The following is a 16,580-nucleotide window of genomic DNA, read 5'->3' as shown; positions in this document are numbered from 1 at the left end:
GAACTCCAAAATCTTCCTGAAGAAAGGCCACAAAATGTAAGCAAATAACAGGCCCTGGGATCTAGGGTCATTGTCAATGGCTCTTCCTTCCCTACCCTACCCCCTGCCCAATGTGTGCCCTTGGAAATGGAATGGAATGGTCAGAACCGAGTATTTCATCTGCTAACGGGTGTTCCACGGAGGAGAGGGCCCAGCATCTTGTGACGGAGCAGGGTGGATGCCCAAGTCGGTGACCCACTTTCACCCACCCCTACACACATCAGAAATAAGCTCATTAAATGATACTTTATTCCCTTCTCTCTGTATCCACAGAAGACGGACTTTTTCCCAGTCCTGCTCTCTGACATGAAATGGTTTCTTTCATTCATAGGGAAGTATAGAAACAAAAAGGGTGCAAGCCAAGCACAGCGTGACCATCAGCCTTGCAGCCAGAAGTGGGAGCCTCCTCCCAGCCTTTCCCGACAGTCCCGGCATGCCCTGAGCGTGCCTGCATCGGCCTTCCTCGCTCCCCAGGCCACTGCACTCAGGGAGCCGTGTTGTACACACTGTAGTCATCCTTCTGGGTGATGTGCAGCTTCCAGGGGAAGAGGCGTTTCTGGGAGGGGAGGCCTCGGGCCTGCCGCACCATGAGCCCCACATCCTCATCTGACAGCAGGCGCACCAGGTCTCCCTCCGCGTCCTGGTAGTTGAGGGCAATGTCCTCTCTCTGGAACTCCCGCCTGGTGGGACAGGTCAGGGTTCAGGAAAGCATCCAGGGGTTCTGGGCCTAAGCGGACAGCATGGACAACTTCATATCCTGGCTCTAAAAATTAAGGGAGGTCAGAGCTTGCCACAGGGCCTTAGCACCCAAGCACTGAAGAGGCGAGGAAACTGACTTAACAGGGACTTTCACAGTAAATTAGCCACAAGGCTTGCAAGGTCTCGTGCATGATCTGCTAAAGAAAGAGATACCTGTGTGAACAGTCCACCTGCCTGAGGAAGTAAATGCTCACTTCTGATCTTCCTATGGCTAATCTGACCCAGTGCACATGAAGTCTCACTTGTCTTAGATGTCTCATAATTCCGCTTCTTGAAAATTATCCCAAGGGAATAGGAGATCCATCACCACCCGGGCAAACGACAACATGCGATGTTGGTGCCATTTGTAGCAGTGACAAAGTGGGAGGTGACTGCTATGGCCACAGAAATGGTGGTAAGGACACATAATGGGACATGGGGTGGAGGAGAAAGACAGGGAGGGAAAGAGTGAGGAAAAAAAGAGGGAAAGGAAAGAACAGAGATCTGATGTACATTGAATAAGAGTAAAAATATGCCAGGCCCCAGTGGCTCATGCCTGTAATCCTACTTATTCAGGAGGCTGAGATATGAGGATCCTAGTTCAAAGCCAGCCTGGGCAAGAAAGTCTTTGAGACTCTTATCTCCAACGAACCACCAGAAAATGGGAAGGAGCTGTTACTCAAAATGGTAGAGTGCTAGCCTTGAGCAAAAGAGCTCAGGAACAATGTCCAGACCCTGAATTCAAACCCCATGACCTCCCCGCCCAAAAAGTAAAAATACAAAGTAATTTAAGTAATTTCACTATTTCTACCTTTCTGACATAATTACAGGTATTCCATTTTTATAATGGTTAGCTGTTACGTGTATAGTAAGCAATGTAGTGGCACTATGACAATTTTATTTTTATTTTGCCGTGTGTGTGTGTGTGTGTGTGTGTGTGTGTGTCTGCACATGTGCATGCATGCAAGCCTGCGCTGATATTGTGGCTTGAATTCAGGGCTTAGGTACTGTCCTTGAGCTTTTTTGCTCATGGCTAGTGCTCTACCACTTGAGTCATATATCCTTTTGTAGCTTTTAGTTGGCCCCCTTCTGGGCCCCTCTGTCCCAGGAGAGACCACCACAGTCTGCAGGGCTCAGCTGTGGGTTCAGCAAGAGGGGAGAAGATGGCTGACGTCATGGCACATAGCATTTCTCCCTCTATTCTCTCTCCAGGGCACCTGTTACTGGCAGCTTGCATGGCTCCCACTGCAGCCCCTCAAACCTCATGAGATCCAGCAGGTCCTTGAACAGGGGTGTGCTGTTCAGGTCTTCCTCCACTGCAATGTCCCTGGGGGGTGACAGGCAGGAGAGAACGGGCTTCAGGCAGAAAGGGGAGTGTGGCGGAAGCTGGGAATGAGGCTGGACTTTATCTGGCCCCAGGGCTAGTGGTTATCTGGAAGGCAGTGGGAGCTACAAGGGAGGTGGGGGGGGCAGCCACATGCAGGTGAGATGCCGGGTTGTAGGAGGGTTCACGGAGACCACGTACTTGATGGTGTTGATGCTGTTCTCATAGTAGTAGCAGCGCAGCCAGTTGGTGGGGTCGTCCTCCTCTGGGAAGTCCTTGAGGATTTTCACAAAGGCACCAGGGAAGATGCCCGTGACTCCCTGGGCTGTGCCCTGTGGGGTGGGGGAGGGTGCTGCTTGCTCTGCAGAGGAGAGGCCTGGCTGCCTGCCTCGGAACCCAGGCCTGGATCCCTCGTGTAGAGGAAGACGCCACCACGGTTTGCATGGCGATTGGTGTGAGGGGATAGTGGATGCTGGTGGAACCATTAGGAGGCGGGGCCTGGAGAGAGGGCCTTAGCTCATTGGGGGCGGGGCCTGGAGAGAGGGCCTTAGCTCATTGGGGGCAGGGCCTGGAGAGAGGGCCTTAGCTCATTGGGGCGTGGCCTTGGTGGGTTTACGGGGTGATGGCTCCTTCCTCTTCCTCATTTGTTCTTCCCTTCTAGCCAGGTAGATGGTGGCTTTTCTCTGCCATGTGTTCCCACCACCATGCACCTCTCCCCTCATCCCCGTGACCCCCAAGCCTCCCGAGAAGGAGCTCCAGGAAGGGCATGGAACTGCTCGGGTTCTGTGATGGCTACCAACCACTCTCACCTCTGACCCCCGGGAACCCCCTCCTTTCAATGTTCCAGGACCCCCAAGGGCTGGCACTGCCTTGGCTTGAGCAGAATCTCCTGCAGACATGCCCGGGAGCACTGAGCAAAGAGAATCTCTTAAATGGAGCCTAATGGAAAAGCCCACCAGACGGGCAAGGTGGAGCCTGAGGGCCAAGCTGGAGCAAGGTAACCACCGGGCTGGGCTCCACCTTTAGAGCCCCATCCACGTTGTCCCAGGACCCTTGCACTTGCCAGGCACGGGGTGCCTCAGCTCTCTGGGAGCAGCTCTTGCACATCTGCCTTCCACCACTGAGAAAAGGACTAAGAGTGCACAGGACTGGCTACAACACAGCTGGGAAGGGAGCAGCCCAGAGGGACAGGCTCTAGGGCTCATGCTGCGATTGCATGTGCTGTGTCTGGGGGTAGATGGAGAGAGCTTGGAGGGGATGGTGGGCTTCCTCCCTCACCTCCAGCCAATCCTTATTGATGCGACTGAGAAGGAAGATCACATCTCCAGCTTTGAAGCTCAGTTCCAGCTTGCTGTTCCCAGTGAAATCGAACAGGGCCTGGAGAAGAGGGAGGAGAAGCCATTTGGAAACCCTAGTGCTTTGTACAAGATACTGCTCCACTGGCCTGTAGGTGCCAGTTTGTGAGAGGACCCCAGAGTCCCTGGGGGCGGGGCCTTTCCTGAGTCCCCTGAGGCCAGGCTCCCCAGACTAGGCTGCCTGGAGGAGGAGGCCCTCTGCATGGGCAGAGGCATGGCTACCTTCTCCCACCTCTGGCCTCTGCAGGCTAGTGGCTTCCCTCTTCTCAGCTGAGATTGGGGCTCCTGGTATCTGAGGCTGAGGAAGACAGACCATTGCTCCCCCCTGCACGCTGTCCCATCGCAAGTGTGCTGTGCCCGTGGGGAGGGGGGACTCCATGGGTACTGGGGTGGGGAGAGCAAAGCCTGGCTGGCCCATACCTCTGCTCTGGGTGCTTCCATGAGGTCGAGACTGGTGTTGTGCGTGGACATGCTCTTGCTGTGGAGAGAAGGGGCTCTGTTTCCTAAGGGCTCAGCTTCGGGGCCCCAGGCAGGGACAGCAGAGGCTGGGAAGGTGGAGACTTCAGTCTGTAGCCTCTACTGCTTTTGGGGGTAATCCCCTGCTCCCACACTGTCAGCATTGCCCTTTCAGGGGAAGAGTGGCCTCTCCCTTAGTGGGCCAGGAAGCAGGGCACAGAGGAGTTGAGGGATGAGTTCTTTTCTCTCCAGTCTCAATCTCAGGGACACTGTTACCATGTTTCAACCCAGGAAACTGAGACTGGGAGAGGTGGCTGGCCATGGGGTGTCTCCGAGCTGGAGTTGAGCCTTGGCTGCCTGGATGGGCAGGGGAAGTATCAGGCACAGGAAGTCAAAGCCATAAAAGGGCTGGCTGGGACTAGGAAGGAGACTGGGACTCAGGGGCACCCTCCTGCCCTCTCACTTCCATCCTCACCCTGACTTCTTGGAAGGAGAGCTGGCACACTTGGTCTGCTGAGTTCTGATTCAGAGTGGGTGGAAGGGAGTGGGGAACAGCGATCCCTGGAGGCCCAGTGTGGTAAAGCCAGAGCCAGAGGTGATAACAGATCAGGAGACCAGGTATTACTGTAATACCACACCAGACCCTCCAGGATCCATGCCCCAGTCCCCATCCACCCATCTGTCACAAATCCCCTGCCTTCTGTCCCCCCAGGCCCTGAGCTGGGTTCTCCAGGCTCACTGGATAAGCCAAGCCAGCGTGAGGGCAGAGCTGGGGGGGTGGATATCCAGGGGCAGAACGAATCTGTTCTCTCCTCTGCCTCCAGGGAGAAGATGTCACTTTTCAGCAGTGACCAGCAGCAGCCCCTCACCCTTTCCGGGTGCGAGGGCGGAGCCGGCGCAGTGCCTGGGGCACCTGCTCTGAGTCGTATGTGGACTGGTAAAAGAAGATCCGAACATCTGCATCCATCAGCACCCAGATGGGCAGGCTGAGGAGGCCCTGTGGAGAAGGGGAGGAAGGAGCAGGCGGTCAGCGGGGGATGGCCCAGCGCTCTGGGCACTAGCTTAGCTGTCCTCTCTCTGCACCTTTACATCCCGGATCTAGGAATAGAAGTCAACAGTGAACAGCGATACTCCAGCCTCAGCATGGGCCCAGGTAAGGAAACACGCCAACCCCAGGGCTCCTTCTGGCTAACACAAAGGAGCTGTGTAAGGGGACCTGCCCAGCCAGGTCAGTCACCAAGTGTGTGACTTCCTGATCCACAGGGCAGTGGGTTCCCAGGGGACATGTGCCTGGACCTAATTCATCTCATCCTGTCTAGCTGTTGCCTAGAGGCTTGGAGCTGTCACCTCCTCACTGCTCCTGGGCTGGTCCTGCTCCCCTGAGGACACATCCCACCTCTCACCCCAACTGGCCCTTTAGGGACTGACAATGGGGCCGGGTGGCATGGCCCCCCCATACCTTCATGTAGGCATTGAGGGCTGGGATCCGGGCCTCAGCAATCTCCTGCTTCACACCCATGTACACTTTGGCTGTGGAGAGGGGAGATCTGGCCTCAAAGCCTCGCCCAGCATGGAGCCTGGGCACCAGCTGATCTGCAGGCCACACATCCCCGCCTCTTCTTTTGGAGCCATGTCCCTTGTCCAGAGCCCCTCCCCCACGCAGAGCCCCTCCTCCCACAGCCCTGCCCTCATCCCTCTCTGGTGCTGAGGCAGAACCGTCCCATTTCACTCGCGCTTCACACTGGACTGTGACAGGTGTATGTGTTTAGTGACTGTTTATTATCTACTCTACACATGCACACACAAACACACATGTCCACACACACACACACACACATGCACACATACACAAACGCACATCCTCATGCACTCACATACATGTGCTTTTAAGACAAAGGTGTTTGCTGGTTCTGCTCACAGCCATGTCCCACCCCCTAAGCCTGGGCTCCCAGCTGCATTGCACTCTTTGCAGTGGTATAGATGCTTAAGCCCCTCAAGGTAACATGCCACCAGGACTAAGCCCCAGGGCGTGCAGTCAGGCAGGGGTGTACTGTCGGGCAGAGGAGTCAAGGTTGGTTAGGGCGCAGTATATAGATGACTTATTTCTCCAAAGCAATGAGGAATGCTGGGGGAGGGGGAGGAGGGTTGATGGTAAGCACAGGGGCAAATATTATTTCCAGAAGCTTCCAGGTGGGGTCTGGGGAGCCATCAGCTAGTGTGACCCATGCCCGACTTTCAGTGCCACGAGCCAGGGATGTGTGCATGTGCACGTGTGCGCCTGGGTAGGTATGTGTGCATGGTGGTACACATCTTACTGATGGTACAAGGACAGCAGATAAGGGCGGCTCCAGGCTCCAGGGAGTGAGGAGCAGGTGGGTGGCAGTTTAAGCCACGGGCATGAGTCGTGTACCCGGACCAGCATTTGGAGTGAGGAGATGAGGCTGGAACAATTCAAGCCACGCTGGTCCTCAGGGAGTGAGGAAGTCAGGCTGTGTCAGGACCTCAAACGCAGGGAGGCAGCAGGCGGAGGACAGGGCCAAGGGGAGAAGTCACTGGAGACAGACAGCAAAGCTACAAGGAGGGGCCCTTGAGGACATGGAGGCTTAGGGGGCTCCGGCCATCACACAGGGATGCCTCACCGAGGAACAATGAGTCAGAGGGAGGCAAGGTGACCAGGGAACCCGAGAAGCCTCAAGAAGGAGGAAGAGTGGGCTAGGGAGGGAACCAGAGGGCAGGAACCCCTTCTACCATGGCCATGGACCCAAGGGACCCCTGGGCAGAACTGGGTGTTCCCAGATGGGGAGCCATGGCTTCTTGTCAAGCACGGAGAGGAGTTGAGAGGAGGGGAGGAAAGGGGAGGAGAAGAGGGGGAAAGGGGAGGGGAAAGAAAGGGAAGGAGGAGAGGAGAGAGGAGGGGAGAGGAGGGGAGGGAGGGGAAAAAAGGGGAGGGGGAAGAGGGGAGAGGAGGAGAGGGAAGAGGAAAGGAAAGGACAGCAGGAGAGTCAGAGGTGGAGCTGGAATGTGAGGAAGAGAAGATGACACAAGGTGCTGAGGCCTGGGGAGATTGGTCAGGGTGGCTTGGTCAGTGCAGGCCCGGGGGCTCCCCCACCAAGCCCCCAGGCAACCCATGGCTGTGGAGGGGTTTCTCTAGCAGCCCCAGGAGCAGTGGTAGAGCTAAGAGAGTCAGAGCTGTCCCGGGTGCTCACCCAGAAGCTGGGAAGGGAGAGCTGGAGGGCAGGAGCTGAGGCTCTGCAGGCAGAATGGAGGTGCCTGGCTTTCCCGAGGGACAGGGATGGGACAGCCACAGGGAGCTGGTGAAGCCCGGGCTGTGGCCTGGGCGGGGGTGCAGGGAGGATGGAAGGGTGCCATGAGCAGTGCAGGGAGATGCTGAGACTGTAGCCCTGCCTCCCCAGTGGTGGACGACAGGGACCGGGAGCTCCAGACCCATCAGGGGTGGGGTGGGACCGGCGGCCCGTGGAGAGAGCAGCTGGAGGGGTCAGGGACCACGGGAATGACGTTCACACGGGTGGGGAAGTCCTCGGACACGTGAGCAGAGCTAGAGCTGGGAGCTGGGGCTCACCTGGGAGTGCGGGCAGCGTGCAGGTAAACTGGCTGCTCTTGCTCTCTGGCCCAAACCGCTCCTCCAGCTTGCTCTGCAGGGCGTAGAACTCTCGGTAGCGGCGGTAGATGAGGTACTTGGCTCCCCCCTTCGTCTTCACCTCGATGACAAAGACCTACGGGGGACAGAGGCAGGGGAGGTGCAGAGGAGAGAGAAGGCACAAGATAGGGTTGAGGTGGTGGACAAGGACCCAGAGAGGAGACTTGGGGGCTCAGAGGGCAAGGGCAGAGAAGAGAGATGGGCAGTCTTGAGCTGGGCTGGATAACTCTTTCTTGGGTGTCCTGTGGGCCCCCCACATGTTTAGAGTACCCCTAAATTCTACCCACCAGAGAGAATCATCACAATGTCCTAAGAAACAATAGTCACAGTGTCCTGGGGACTTGCTTCATTTCCTCTCAAGGCCCAGGCCCTGCCAAGAACCTCTGGCTAAGATAGGCATTAACTGCCAAGAATGGAGGTGCAGAGGGCAGAGGGCGAAGGAGCAGGGGCTGTCTTTCTTACAAAGTGGCTGGTGAAGCCTCTCTTCTCCTCAATGTCAGCGATGTTGGCGGAGATGGCCACGTCATCGGGAAGCTGCTCAAAGTCACTGGGGGTGGCCAGAGAGAAGGACCTTGGTTAGTTGGTGCGAGGTGGGATGCAATGCCAGCCAGGGGGGGGAGGGACTCTCACTCCTTGTTCACCACCACAGCCCTCACTGGTGCTGGGAACCTGGAACTCCAGCAAAGAGCAAGCCCTGACAGGGATGGGGTGTGGAGGGGACAGAGTGTCACCTGCCAGCTTCTACTGCTCTGAGCCTCATGGCTAAGCCAGGAACACATAAGGTGCCCGAAGAAGCCTGGTGTGGTGAGGGGGAGAGGTGCCCAAAGGCATGTAATAAAGGTTTTGTCCACGGGGTGGCGCTAGTGGGAGAACCATGGTCTTGGCCAGAGGTGGAGCCTCATGGAAGGTCCCTGGATGCAGCCTTCAAGGGGTCCCTGGCCTCCAGATGCTGTGCTTGTGTCTGGCTCAGGATGTAAGTAGTTTTCCCTGTGCTGACTCCATGATGCGCCACCCTCACCCAGAGCCCCCCAAAACAACAGGGGTACCCCATCTTGGGCCTTGAGTCCTAATCAACTTTTTCTCTTGAGGAGTGGATTATCTCAGGCATTTTGTTACGGGAGCAGCAGGATCTTCTTCCCCTCTCCCTGCTTCTCTTGCAACATGGAGTGGCCATGTGACTTGTTCTGGCCAATGAACGCTAAAAGGAAATCTGGGGGATGTGGGGAATCTCTCAGAGTGCTTGCTTTCCTTATCTGGAAGGACCAGACAAGCCCCTGTTGAGATCAAGTGCAAGGTCTGGATGGGCAGCAGCCATGGTGCAGCCATAAGGAAGCCTCAGAAAGCAGGAGGAAGAACCTCTGGCAGGCTGGTCCTGAGGTTGCTGGTTATGGAATTAATTATGGCCTCTGGACTTCTGGTTGGGCAAGCAAACAAACCCTGGTCATTGTGTCAGCATGTTCGGCTCCTCGCTTCCCTGCAGCTTAGTGCATTTTTAAAGGACGCATGACCAGTTTTAGAGCCATTCCTAAGCTATGGCCTGGGGATCTGGGAAACTGCTTGGATATGGGATGAAAGAAACAAAGGATAAGCCAGGCACAGTGGCTCACGCCTGTAATCCTAGCTACTCAGGAGGCTGAGATCGGAGGTTCAAGGTTCAAAGCCAGCCTGGGCACTAAAGGCAGTGAGGCTCTTATCTCCAATTAACCTCTAGAAAACCAAAAGTGGTGCTGTGGCTCCAGGGGTAGGGTGGTAGCTTTGAGCTGAAGAGTTCAGGGACAGTGCCCAGATCCAGAGTTTAAGCCCCACCCTTCTCCATTTCTGACCAGGCTGGAGAGCAGTGCAGGCTGATGGGCTCAGTAAAGCTCTGGGCCTCAGGGCGGGGCACGGGTGGGGGGGCATGGATGTCGAGCAGGAGGCAGGGACGCAGGTATGGAACTCAGCGGGAGCAGCTCAGGTCAGATTTTGTGACCAAAATCGCCAAGGACGAGCTGTCAGTGAACAGAACTAAGGACTGACGGAGGAGGAACAGCAGACAGCCAAGAAGGGGAAGAGGCATGGCCAGAGCCAGCAGAGGGTCGACAGGCGTAGAGAGATGAGGAAGTGACCGCGCTGAGATCCTTCCCACACAGGGACCAGGGGACAAGCTGGGGCTGTCATGTCCACCCCTGCAGCCCACACACGCTTGTCCCAGGCCAGTGTCACAAGATGTGTTCTTTCAGTCACAGGATCCTGTTCTGGGAGGCGACTCTGGGTGGCAGCAGGCGGGCAGAGGAAATTCCCGCAGATCCTAGGCCACAAGAAAGGCCGGGAGAGGAGAGAGGCAGGGGGCGAGGCAGGGAGCAGTCAGAGAGGAAGCCAGAGGGCAGGAGGTCCAGCTTGGGGGACTTGGTGCCTGTCCAGGCCTTTGACCTTTCTCTGGTGGGAGGTCAGGTTCAAACCCTGCTTTGCCCTTGCCAGGCGGGGCCTGGGACCTTTCCTTACCATGTCCCTTCTGCTCTGCAAAGTGGGGACAAGAGTTCTTGTGTCTCTAGGTGCTTGTGAGCAAACCAAGCCCTAAAACTGCCATGAGGAGATTCTAGCCTGCAACCCAGGCTACCTCAAGTGCTGAGTAGGTGCTCAGCGCACGGCTATGCCCCCTATCTGTGGCCTGAGAGTGCCCTCATGGCAGCAGTGTGGGGACAGGCGGTCTGCTGGGCCAGCAAGACCACACAGAGAACCGAGTGGAGCTTCCCTGGAGGATCAGCTCCCTCTGAGGCCCCATCTGGGGTCAGCTGGTCCAATGCCCACAGGAGCTTCAAGTCCAAATGCCCAGCAGGGGAGGCTGAGGCCAGAAGGCCCCCAGGGCAGCTGGCCTGTGTGCTCTGCTCAGAGCTTGGCAATGGGAACCACACACCCCAGGGGTCTCCCCCTCTGTGGCCTGGTTCTGCAGTGGGTGTCTGGCCTCACTGGGGTTCTAGAAAGAGCTGTGCAGTGCCCTCTGCGATGGCTGCAGGGACAGTGCTAGGAACAGTGCAAGCGTGCAGCAGGCCATGTGGCCCATCTCCTCTGAGGGCCCAGGGAGGAGGCAACACGGCCCAGCGGGCAGGCTCTCAGATCTCACCACCCTTGTCACCCAGGGAGCAGGAAGGGACCCACGCCTCTGGCAGCGGCAGTTTCTGGAAGGTTTGGGCTTGTGTGACAGGCCAGCCAGCCAGGAGAACAGGAGAACATGTGGGGAGGAGGAGCTGGAATCTGGTCACCTCACTAGAGCCCCCTGTGTGGCTAGGGAAGGACATTTTGATCCCTGTCCTTCCCCCCCCCCCCCCCCCGCCTCCCCTGCCACCTGCCACTTCAAGCCTCTTCTCTGACTTTCAACCTTTGGAAATCCCACCCTTCCCCTCGAGCCCCAATCAGCCTAAGCTTGATCTGGCAACTAGGGGGGCAGTTACCATGGCAACTTGCTCCTTGATGACACCTCTATTTAAATGGGGGAGGGGAGGAGCTGAGCCTCCTGGGGGACCCAGTCTCACTGCATATGCTATGTGGCTCTAAGTGAGTCCTCCATTCTCCTGGTCCTCGATTTCCCATCTGTACCATGTTACCCTTGAAGGATCTGGGATATCGTTAATTTCTCCACATTAATTGGTTCATCAATTTCCTCAGCCACCTTTATTGAGCACTCTGTCTTTTTATAAGAAAATCAGCAGTGGCCAAAATAGACCCCGAACACTCACAAAGCTTGCTTCCACTGGGGAGCCCATGATGAAGAAAATTAACCATCGATGAGAAAATGTTAGGCCAGTCATTGAAAGACCGGGCAGAGAGAGGAAACAGCCAAAGGGCCAGTGGACAAAGAGGCCCAGCAGTCAGGGGGTACTTCTTGGAGGAGGGGACATTGGAGCCTGGCCCTGGGAGAGTAAGAAGAGGACAACAGATGGAGACCCCACTGACCATGACGTCCAGCCAAGAGCCCTGGACTAGAGCCCAGGACACCTGTGCTCCGGATGCAGCCCTGAGCAAGCCCATCCTGTCCTTTCTGTGCTCCAGGGTGGCTGGGGGAGCCACAGAGGAAAGTTCCTGAAAGCAGTTCCCAGCATCAGGCTCTGACTCAGCCCAGCCCCTCCTGCTGACAAGTTGACAAGGTCACCCTCCCAGCCCCCACCCACAGCCCAGGCCTGCCTGGAAGGGTGAGGAGGCCCAGGGAAGGGACTGCCCCCTACTCACCTCTTGGCCCGCAACTGCTGGGCCAGGGCCATGGTGGTGGGTGGTCAGGGGAGCCAGCAGGTGGTCCAGGGTCCCACTCAGTCAGAGGCTGAGTTCCTGTCTCACTTTCCCTGATCTCACCACTTCGGGGCCTCACCCTTGGCTCCCTGGCCTCTCAGGGAGGCTCCTCCCCCAGGCTCTGAGCCACCACTTCCTCTTACCCCACTTCTAGGCCCCCCTCAGCCCCAGCTCACAGGGGACTTCCTCATGCCAGTCTCTGGTGCCCAGGCTTGGCTCCCTCACTGATAATTCTGACCCAAGTTAGTTTATCTCCTAGGCCTAAAATATAGGTAGGCTCCTCTTTATCCACCATCCCTTAGGCCCAGCCCAGATGCCACCTCTTCCAGGAAGCCTCCCTGACTTCTGTCATAGACAGTGTGAAGGTTGGTCTACGCCTCCACCTTGCTCTGATCCCTTCCCCATCCTCAGAGCCCCAAGCCCACTCAATCTACTGCAGGGGTGCCAACCACAGTGAGCCTCCTGCCTACTCAGCCCTCCCCACTCCGCTGGTCTGCTCTCCTAGCTCGCCACCCCTCCGTGCCTCCTTCATTCCAGACAAAGGTGCCGGCAAAGAAACCAGCCTCAGGACTTCCAGTGCCATCTGGCTCCAAGAATGGGGAGCTGCTGGCAAGCCAGGCCCTTCCTTTGAGCACCCCCTTCTCCACCGAGCCACGCCCAAGGGACTTTTTTGCCCCTAAACACAGCCCAAAATGGCGCTCGGATTTCAGGAACCTGCTCTGGGCCCAGAGAGGACTGAGCTCATCCAGCCACAGGTTCAGCTGGACCAGCATCCTTCATGGGCTCCTGGGGAGGTGGAGGCAGGGTGGGAGGAGATGAGAGAGACAAAAATGGGGAGAGACAGTCAACCAATGGCCGCTTCGCAAGCCAAGTATTTGGACTTCCGAGATGAACTAAGCCAGTGGAGGTGAAATTTCCCACCGTATCTCAAACATGCTGGATAGAGCATTTCAAAGTAGTTCACACATACAAATCCCAACTCCAACACAATTTGCAGATTCTAAGAGAAAGGGGCTGGGACCCGAGGACACACGCTGTGAGGACTGAGATTCTAGTTCCAGCCCTGGCACTGACTGGAGTGGCAGGGCCTGCTGTCGGCAGGTCAGCCTTGAGCCCAGTGGGAAAGAGAGGATGGTGGGGGGAGGGAGGGAAGACAGATATTCCCAGCAGACAACCAGAGCCACTGTGGATGGATCAAGGGTTACACACACCAGATCAAAGCCCCAGGCCTGAAATCTGGCCTGGTGTGAGGTCCAGATAGAGCCCACCAGCCCACATGGGGCAGGAATTTTACACTGAATCACCCCGTGAAGGTTGGGAGCCAGAGTGGCCTGCAGGGGTGGCCTGGGAATTCCCAGAGCAAAGCGACAAACCACAGGGAACAACATTTCACAGCCCAGCTTGGGTGTAAGGAAGAATTCACACCTGAGGAACTAGAAATAATACAAATGGCAGTGGCATCTCATCTCGGGGCCTGGCAATCTGTGGGAGCTAAAGAACACAACAAGGCCAGGGTGCCATGTTAATGGCATCTAGAGGTGTGATCCCTACCCATAGCTCAGGGGACCAGGGCATTGGTCAAGAGTTGGACAGAAACACAGGACATGACAGAACCATTTCACAAGCACTGGTGTGCGAGTACACAAACAGAATGGATCCTCTGTATAGTTAGAGGACACATTTGTGTATAAACACATACCAACAGGCGTGGGCAAGTGAGGGAGGGAGCTCTTGTTGTCTCTATACATATAACATGTATAGACAGGCCCTTATGTCAGGAGAGAATCTATTTCTCTGTTGGCATGCAGGGAGTGCCTAATTATTACTGCTGGGGTGTCCCTTTAATGGGAAAAGTCTAGAGACCCTCTTTGAAGCTTTCTTTGATCACTTGCAAAAGCAGGCTTCCCCTTAGAGCTGTGGAAGGAAGGAAGGAGAAAATTGCATGCCATATGCCTGGGCACTTGGCACTCTCTCCTCTCTTTCTCTCCTTTCTCTTTTGATTTTTGAGACATGATCGTACCATAGAGCTCAGGCTGGCCTTGACCTTGGGATTTTACTACCTTCTCCTCTTGAGTGCTGGGATTATAGCTGGGCGTCATGGTGCTCAGCTGACATTTGCAGATTTCTTATTGGTGTGTGTGTGTGTGTGTGTGTGTGTGTGTGTGTTTCAGGTAGGACGAGCTCTCAAATCTATGTGTCCCGGTTTGTCTTGGCTCTTGTCTCCCCCACACCCCTTTAACTATATCCCAAAACCCCCTTCGTGGGTTAGACCCAGCCCCTGGATGGCAGGGAGGGGTGGTCAGCACGGGGCTGGGCCAGCTCCCCACCCCCTCTAAGGCCCCATCTTCTGCTGTTTTGCTGAATACGAGTATTTCTCTGGCTTCTCACATGGAGAACACTGCTGCTAATTTTATGCCGGTGCTCTGACATGGTGTAATTTGAGGCTAGACACGCTGTCAGCAGTGGGCCTGCTTGTCCAACCGCTGTGGCAGGCGCTGTCCCCACTTTGGGGCTGCTGCCCACGCTGCAGGGGGAAAGGAGCCAGGAGAGGAGCAGACTCCACGGACATTCCTTAGCCTTTCTGGGTAAGCTCAAACACCGGGCGTGATCCCTCCCACAGCAAGACCTGACTTCCGACGGTCGCCCCCCTCCACAGCCTTGAGCTTGCAGTGGACAGATAAGCCACGGAATGAATCTTAAAGTCCACATTAAAGCAGGCGTCTTTTCCTCACACAAGAAAGCCCCTTGGGCTCTCCCTTCCGGGCTTCCACAGTGTCCCCTCCAAACTATCAATTTAGCCATTTGAAGCAGTAGGATAAGAGGGGGAGGAAAATTACCTAGTTAAGTGACAGTTCAGCCACAGCCAAGAGAATGGAATGCCAACAATGTTTTTAAAATACAGTTGAAAATGCAAAACCGAACACCAGGGCCATTCAGAGGGGAATGTCTCCCCATGACCTGAGTTTACTGGTGCCATCTACCCCTCCCCAAGGGGAAGCAGAAGGTGTTTTTAGACCACAGCTGGGGGTCCCCACAGCCCAGATAGGGGAATGGCTGGGCTGGGTATAAAATAACACGACCAACCCTGCTCAAACTGGTCTTGGGCAGACACTGGGCATTTGTGACAGGAGACAGTCCCGTTTGGGAGGTGAAGAGGAGCCAACAAGTCAGAGCTGTGAGGTCCAGCAGCAGGAGAGACTTGGAGCTCCTTAGAGGAACTGGCAGAACTTCCTCTGTTCGCTGCTCTCCCGGGAACAGAAGGAAAATCCCTGACTAGACAAAGCAACATTCCTGGGGATCCCTCTCCTGCGCTGAGCTCCCCAATCCTGACCCACATGTATCACCTTTCATAATTTATGAGGGAAGCTTTACTGGACCTCTTCACTGAGCCAGAAATAGGCATTCCTGGCAGGCCCCGGATGTTGTGTTCGGAGTCAGGCAGGATGGGAGGAAGAACACCAAACCCCTCCTGTATGCCAGACACCTACTATGGGCCAGCCTCTCAGTGTGCCTTTTTTTGGGGCACACTTATGCTTTTTGGGTGTGCTAAATAAGGTAGTGTGGCCAAATGCTTAGTACAATGTCAGACGCATAGTAGGTGTTTTATCGGTGTCAATGCCAACATATTTCCTTGGTTGGATGTGATCTCTCCCTTTCCTGCACGCCCTGCTCCTTTTATACAACTCCTGTGAAAGTCTCATTTCTTCCCTTCCGTATCTGTCACCCTCTGTCATCCCAGGCATGGTGACAAGTACTCGGCTTGTGGCACCAGCTCAGCACTAAGCAGAACATGGATGGGAATAGAACACCAGGGGGCGCTGTGAGTCATAAGTGCGATAGAAGGACCTGCCCACCTCCATGGTCCAACTGCATGCAAACTGAGCAGTGCTGTCTGCGAAATCCCACCACCCTCTCCAGGTGGTCTCCCCAGTCAAAATCTGATCAAGACTCAGGAGAATATTCCCCCACTTCTGGTTAAGCATCCTAACTTTTCCGCCCTCTGGACCATAAATGCAATAGCGTCCAAGATGTTCTGAGAGTTCCCTGTGACCCTTCTAATTTCCCCAGGGAGCAGGTGAGCTACTGCTAGCAGAGCCTTCAGAATGGTGCTCAGCTCCTGCTCCAGCCTGGGGTGTGTTGGCTTCGCTTACTGGTATTTCATGCTCACATCCATGCCCACAAATTAATTAGAACTCTTAAGGAAATGAGGAAATCAAGGCTCTGGGATTAAGAAGCTGGATGGAAGGGAGTTCCTTAGTGACTGGCAAATGAGTCTGCACTTCCCCTGGGGCGGGCTCCAGATGTCACATGGCTGGGAGTTGTGTAGCACTGGCTGGCCACCTCCACACTGCAGCTGACGGAAAGGGTCTAACAGGAAGACCGGCACCCTGTCATCCTCCAGCTGCTCCCACTGTGGTCATGTGCACGCCACTCGAGGATACACCCAAACACTCACGCATGCAGACTCAAGTATAAGCACACACATGTGCACACAGTGACCCAGAAACATTCCATGCCTGCAACATGTGTATGAGCACGGTCACATGCACACACATTCCCACAAGGCCAAGTGCCATCTGGGGAGACACTGAAAGTGACACATCTGACAGCTCATCTCTCTAAGCCCAAAAAAGAAGTTGCCAGCACACATTTGCACAGGAGTTTGACCGTTACTGCACAGTAAGAACCACAGCTTTGTGTCCTGGCTCTGTGGTGGTGGGATGGAGACGAGGGAAAAGACCATGGCAAC

At 55.7% G+C, this 16,580-nt stretch overlaps 1 protein-coding gene across 1 annotated transcript; it reads right to left on the bottom strand.

Annotated features, from left to right (window-relative positions):
- Positions 1-290: 290 nt before the first annotated feature.
- Ncf4 (neutrophil cytosolic factor 4) lies at positions 291-11,904 on the bottom strand. Its single transcript, XM_090357953.1, has 10 exons — positions 11,774-11,904; positions 8,033-8,117; positions 7,493-7,646; positions 5,372-5,442; positions 4,782-4,909; positions 3,877-3,934; positions 3,380-3,478; positions 2,303-2,433; positions 2,039-2,104; positions 291-719 (listed from the first exon to the last, which is right to left on the bottom strand). Exons 1-10 carry the CDS (start codon positions 11,803-11,805, stop codon positions 524-526), a joined length of 1,020 nt encoding a protein of 339 aa, XP_090214079.1. The 5' UTR covers positions 11,806-11,904; the 3' UTR covers positions 291-523.
- Positions 11,905-16,580: the final 4,676 nt, after the last annotated feature.

Source organism: Megascapheus bottae, chromosome 2 (assembly GCF_031878675.1).
Source record: "Megascapheus bottae isolate mThoBot1 chromosome 2, mThoBot2.hap1, whole genome shotgun sequence".
NCBI classification, from domain to species: domain Eukaryota; kingdom Metazoa; phylum Chordata; class Mammalia; order Rodentia; family Geomyidae; genus Megascapheus; species Megascapheus bottae.
Note: the sequence above shows the minus strand (reverse complement) of the source record. Positions and strands in the feature narration are given on the sequence as shown.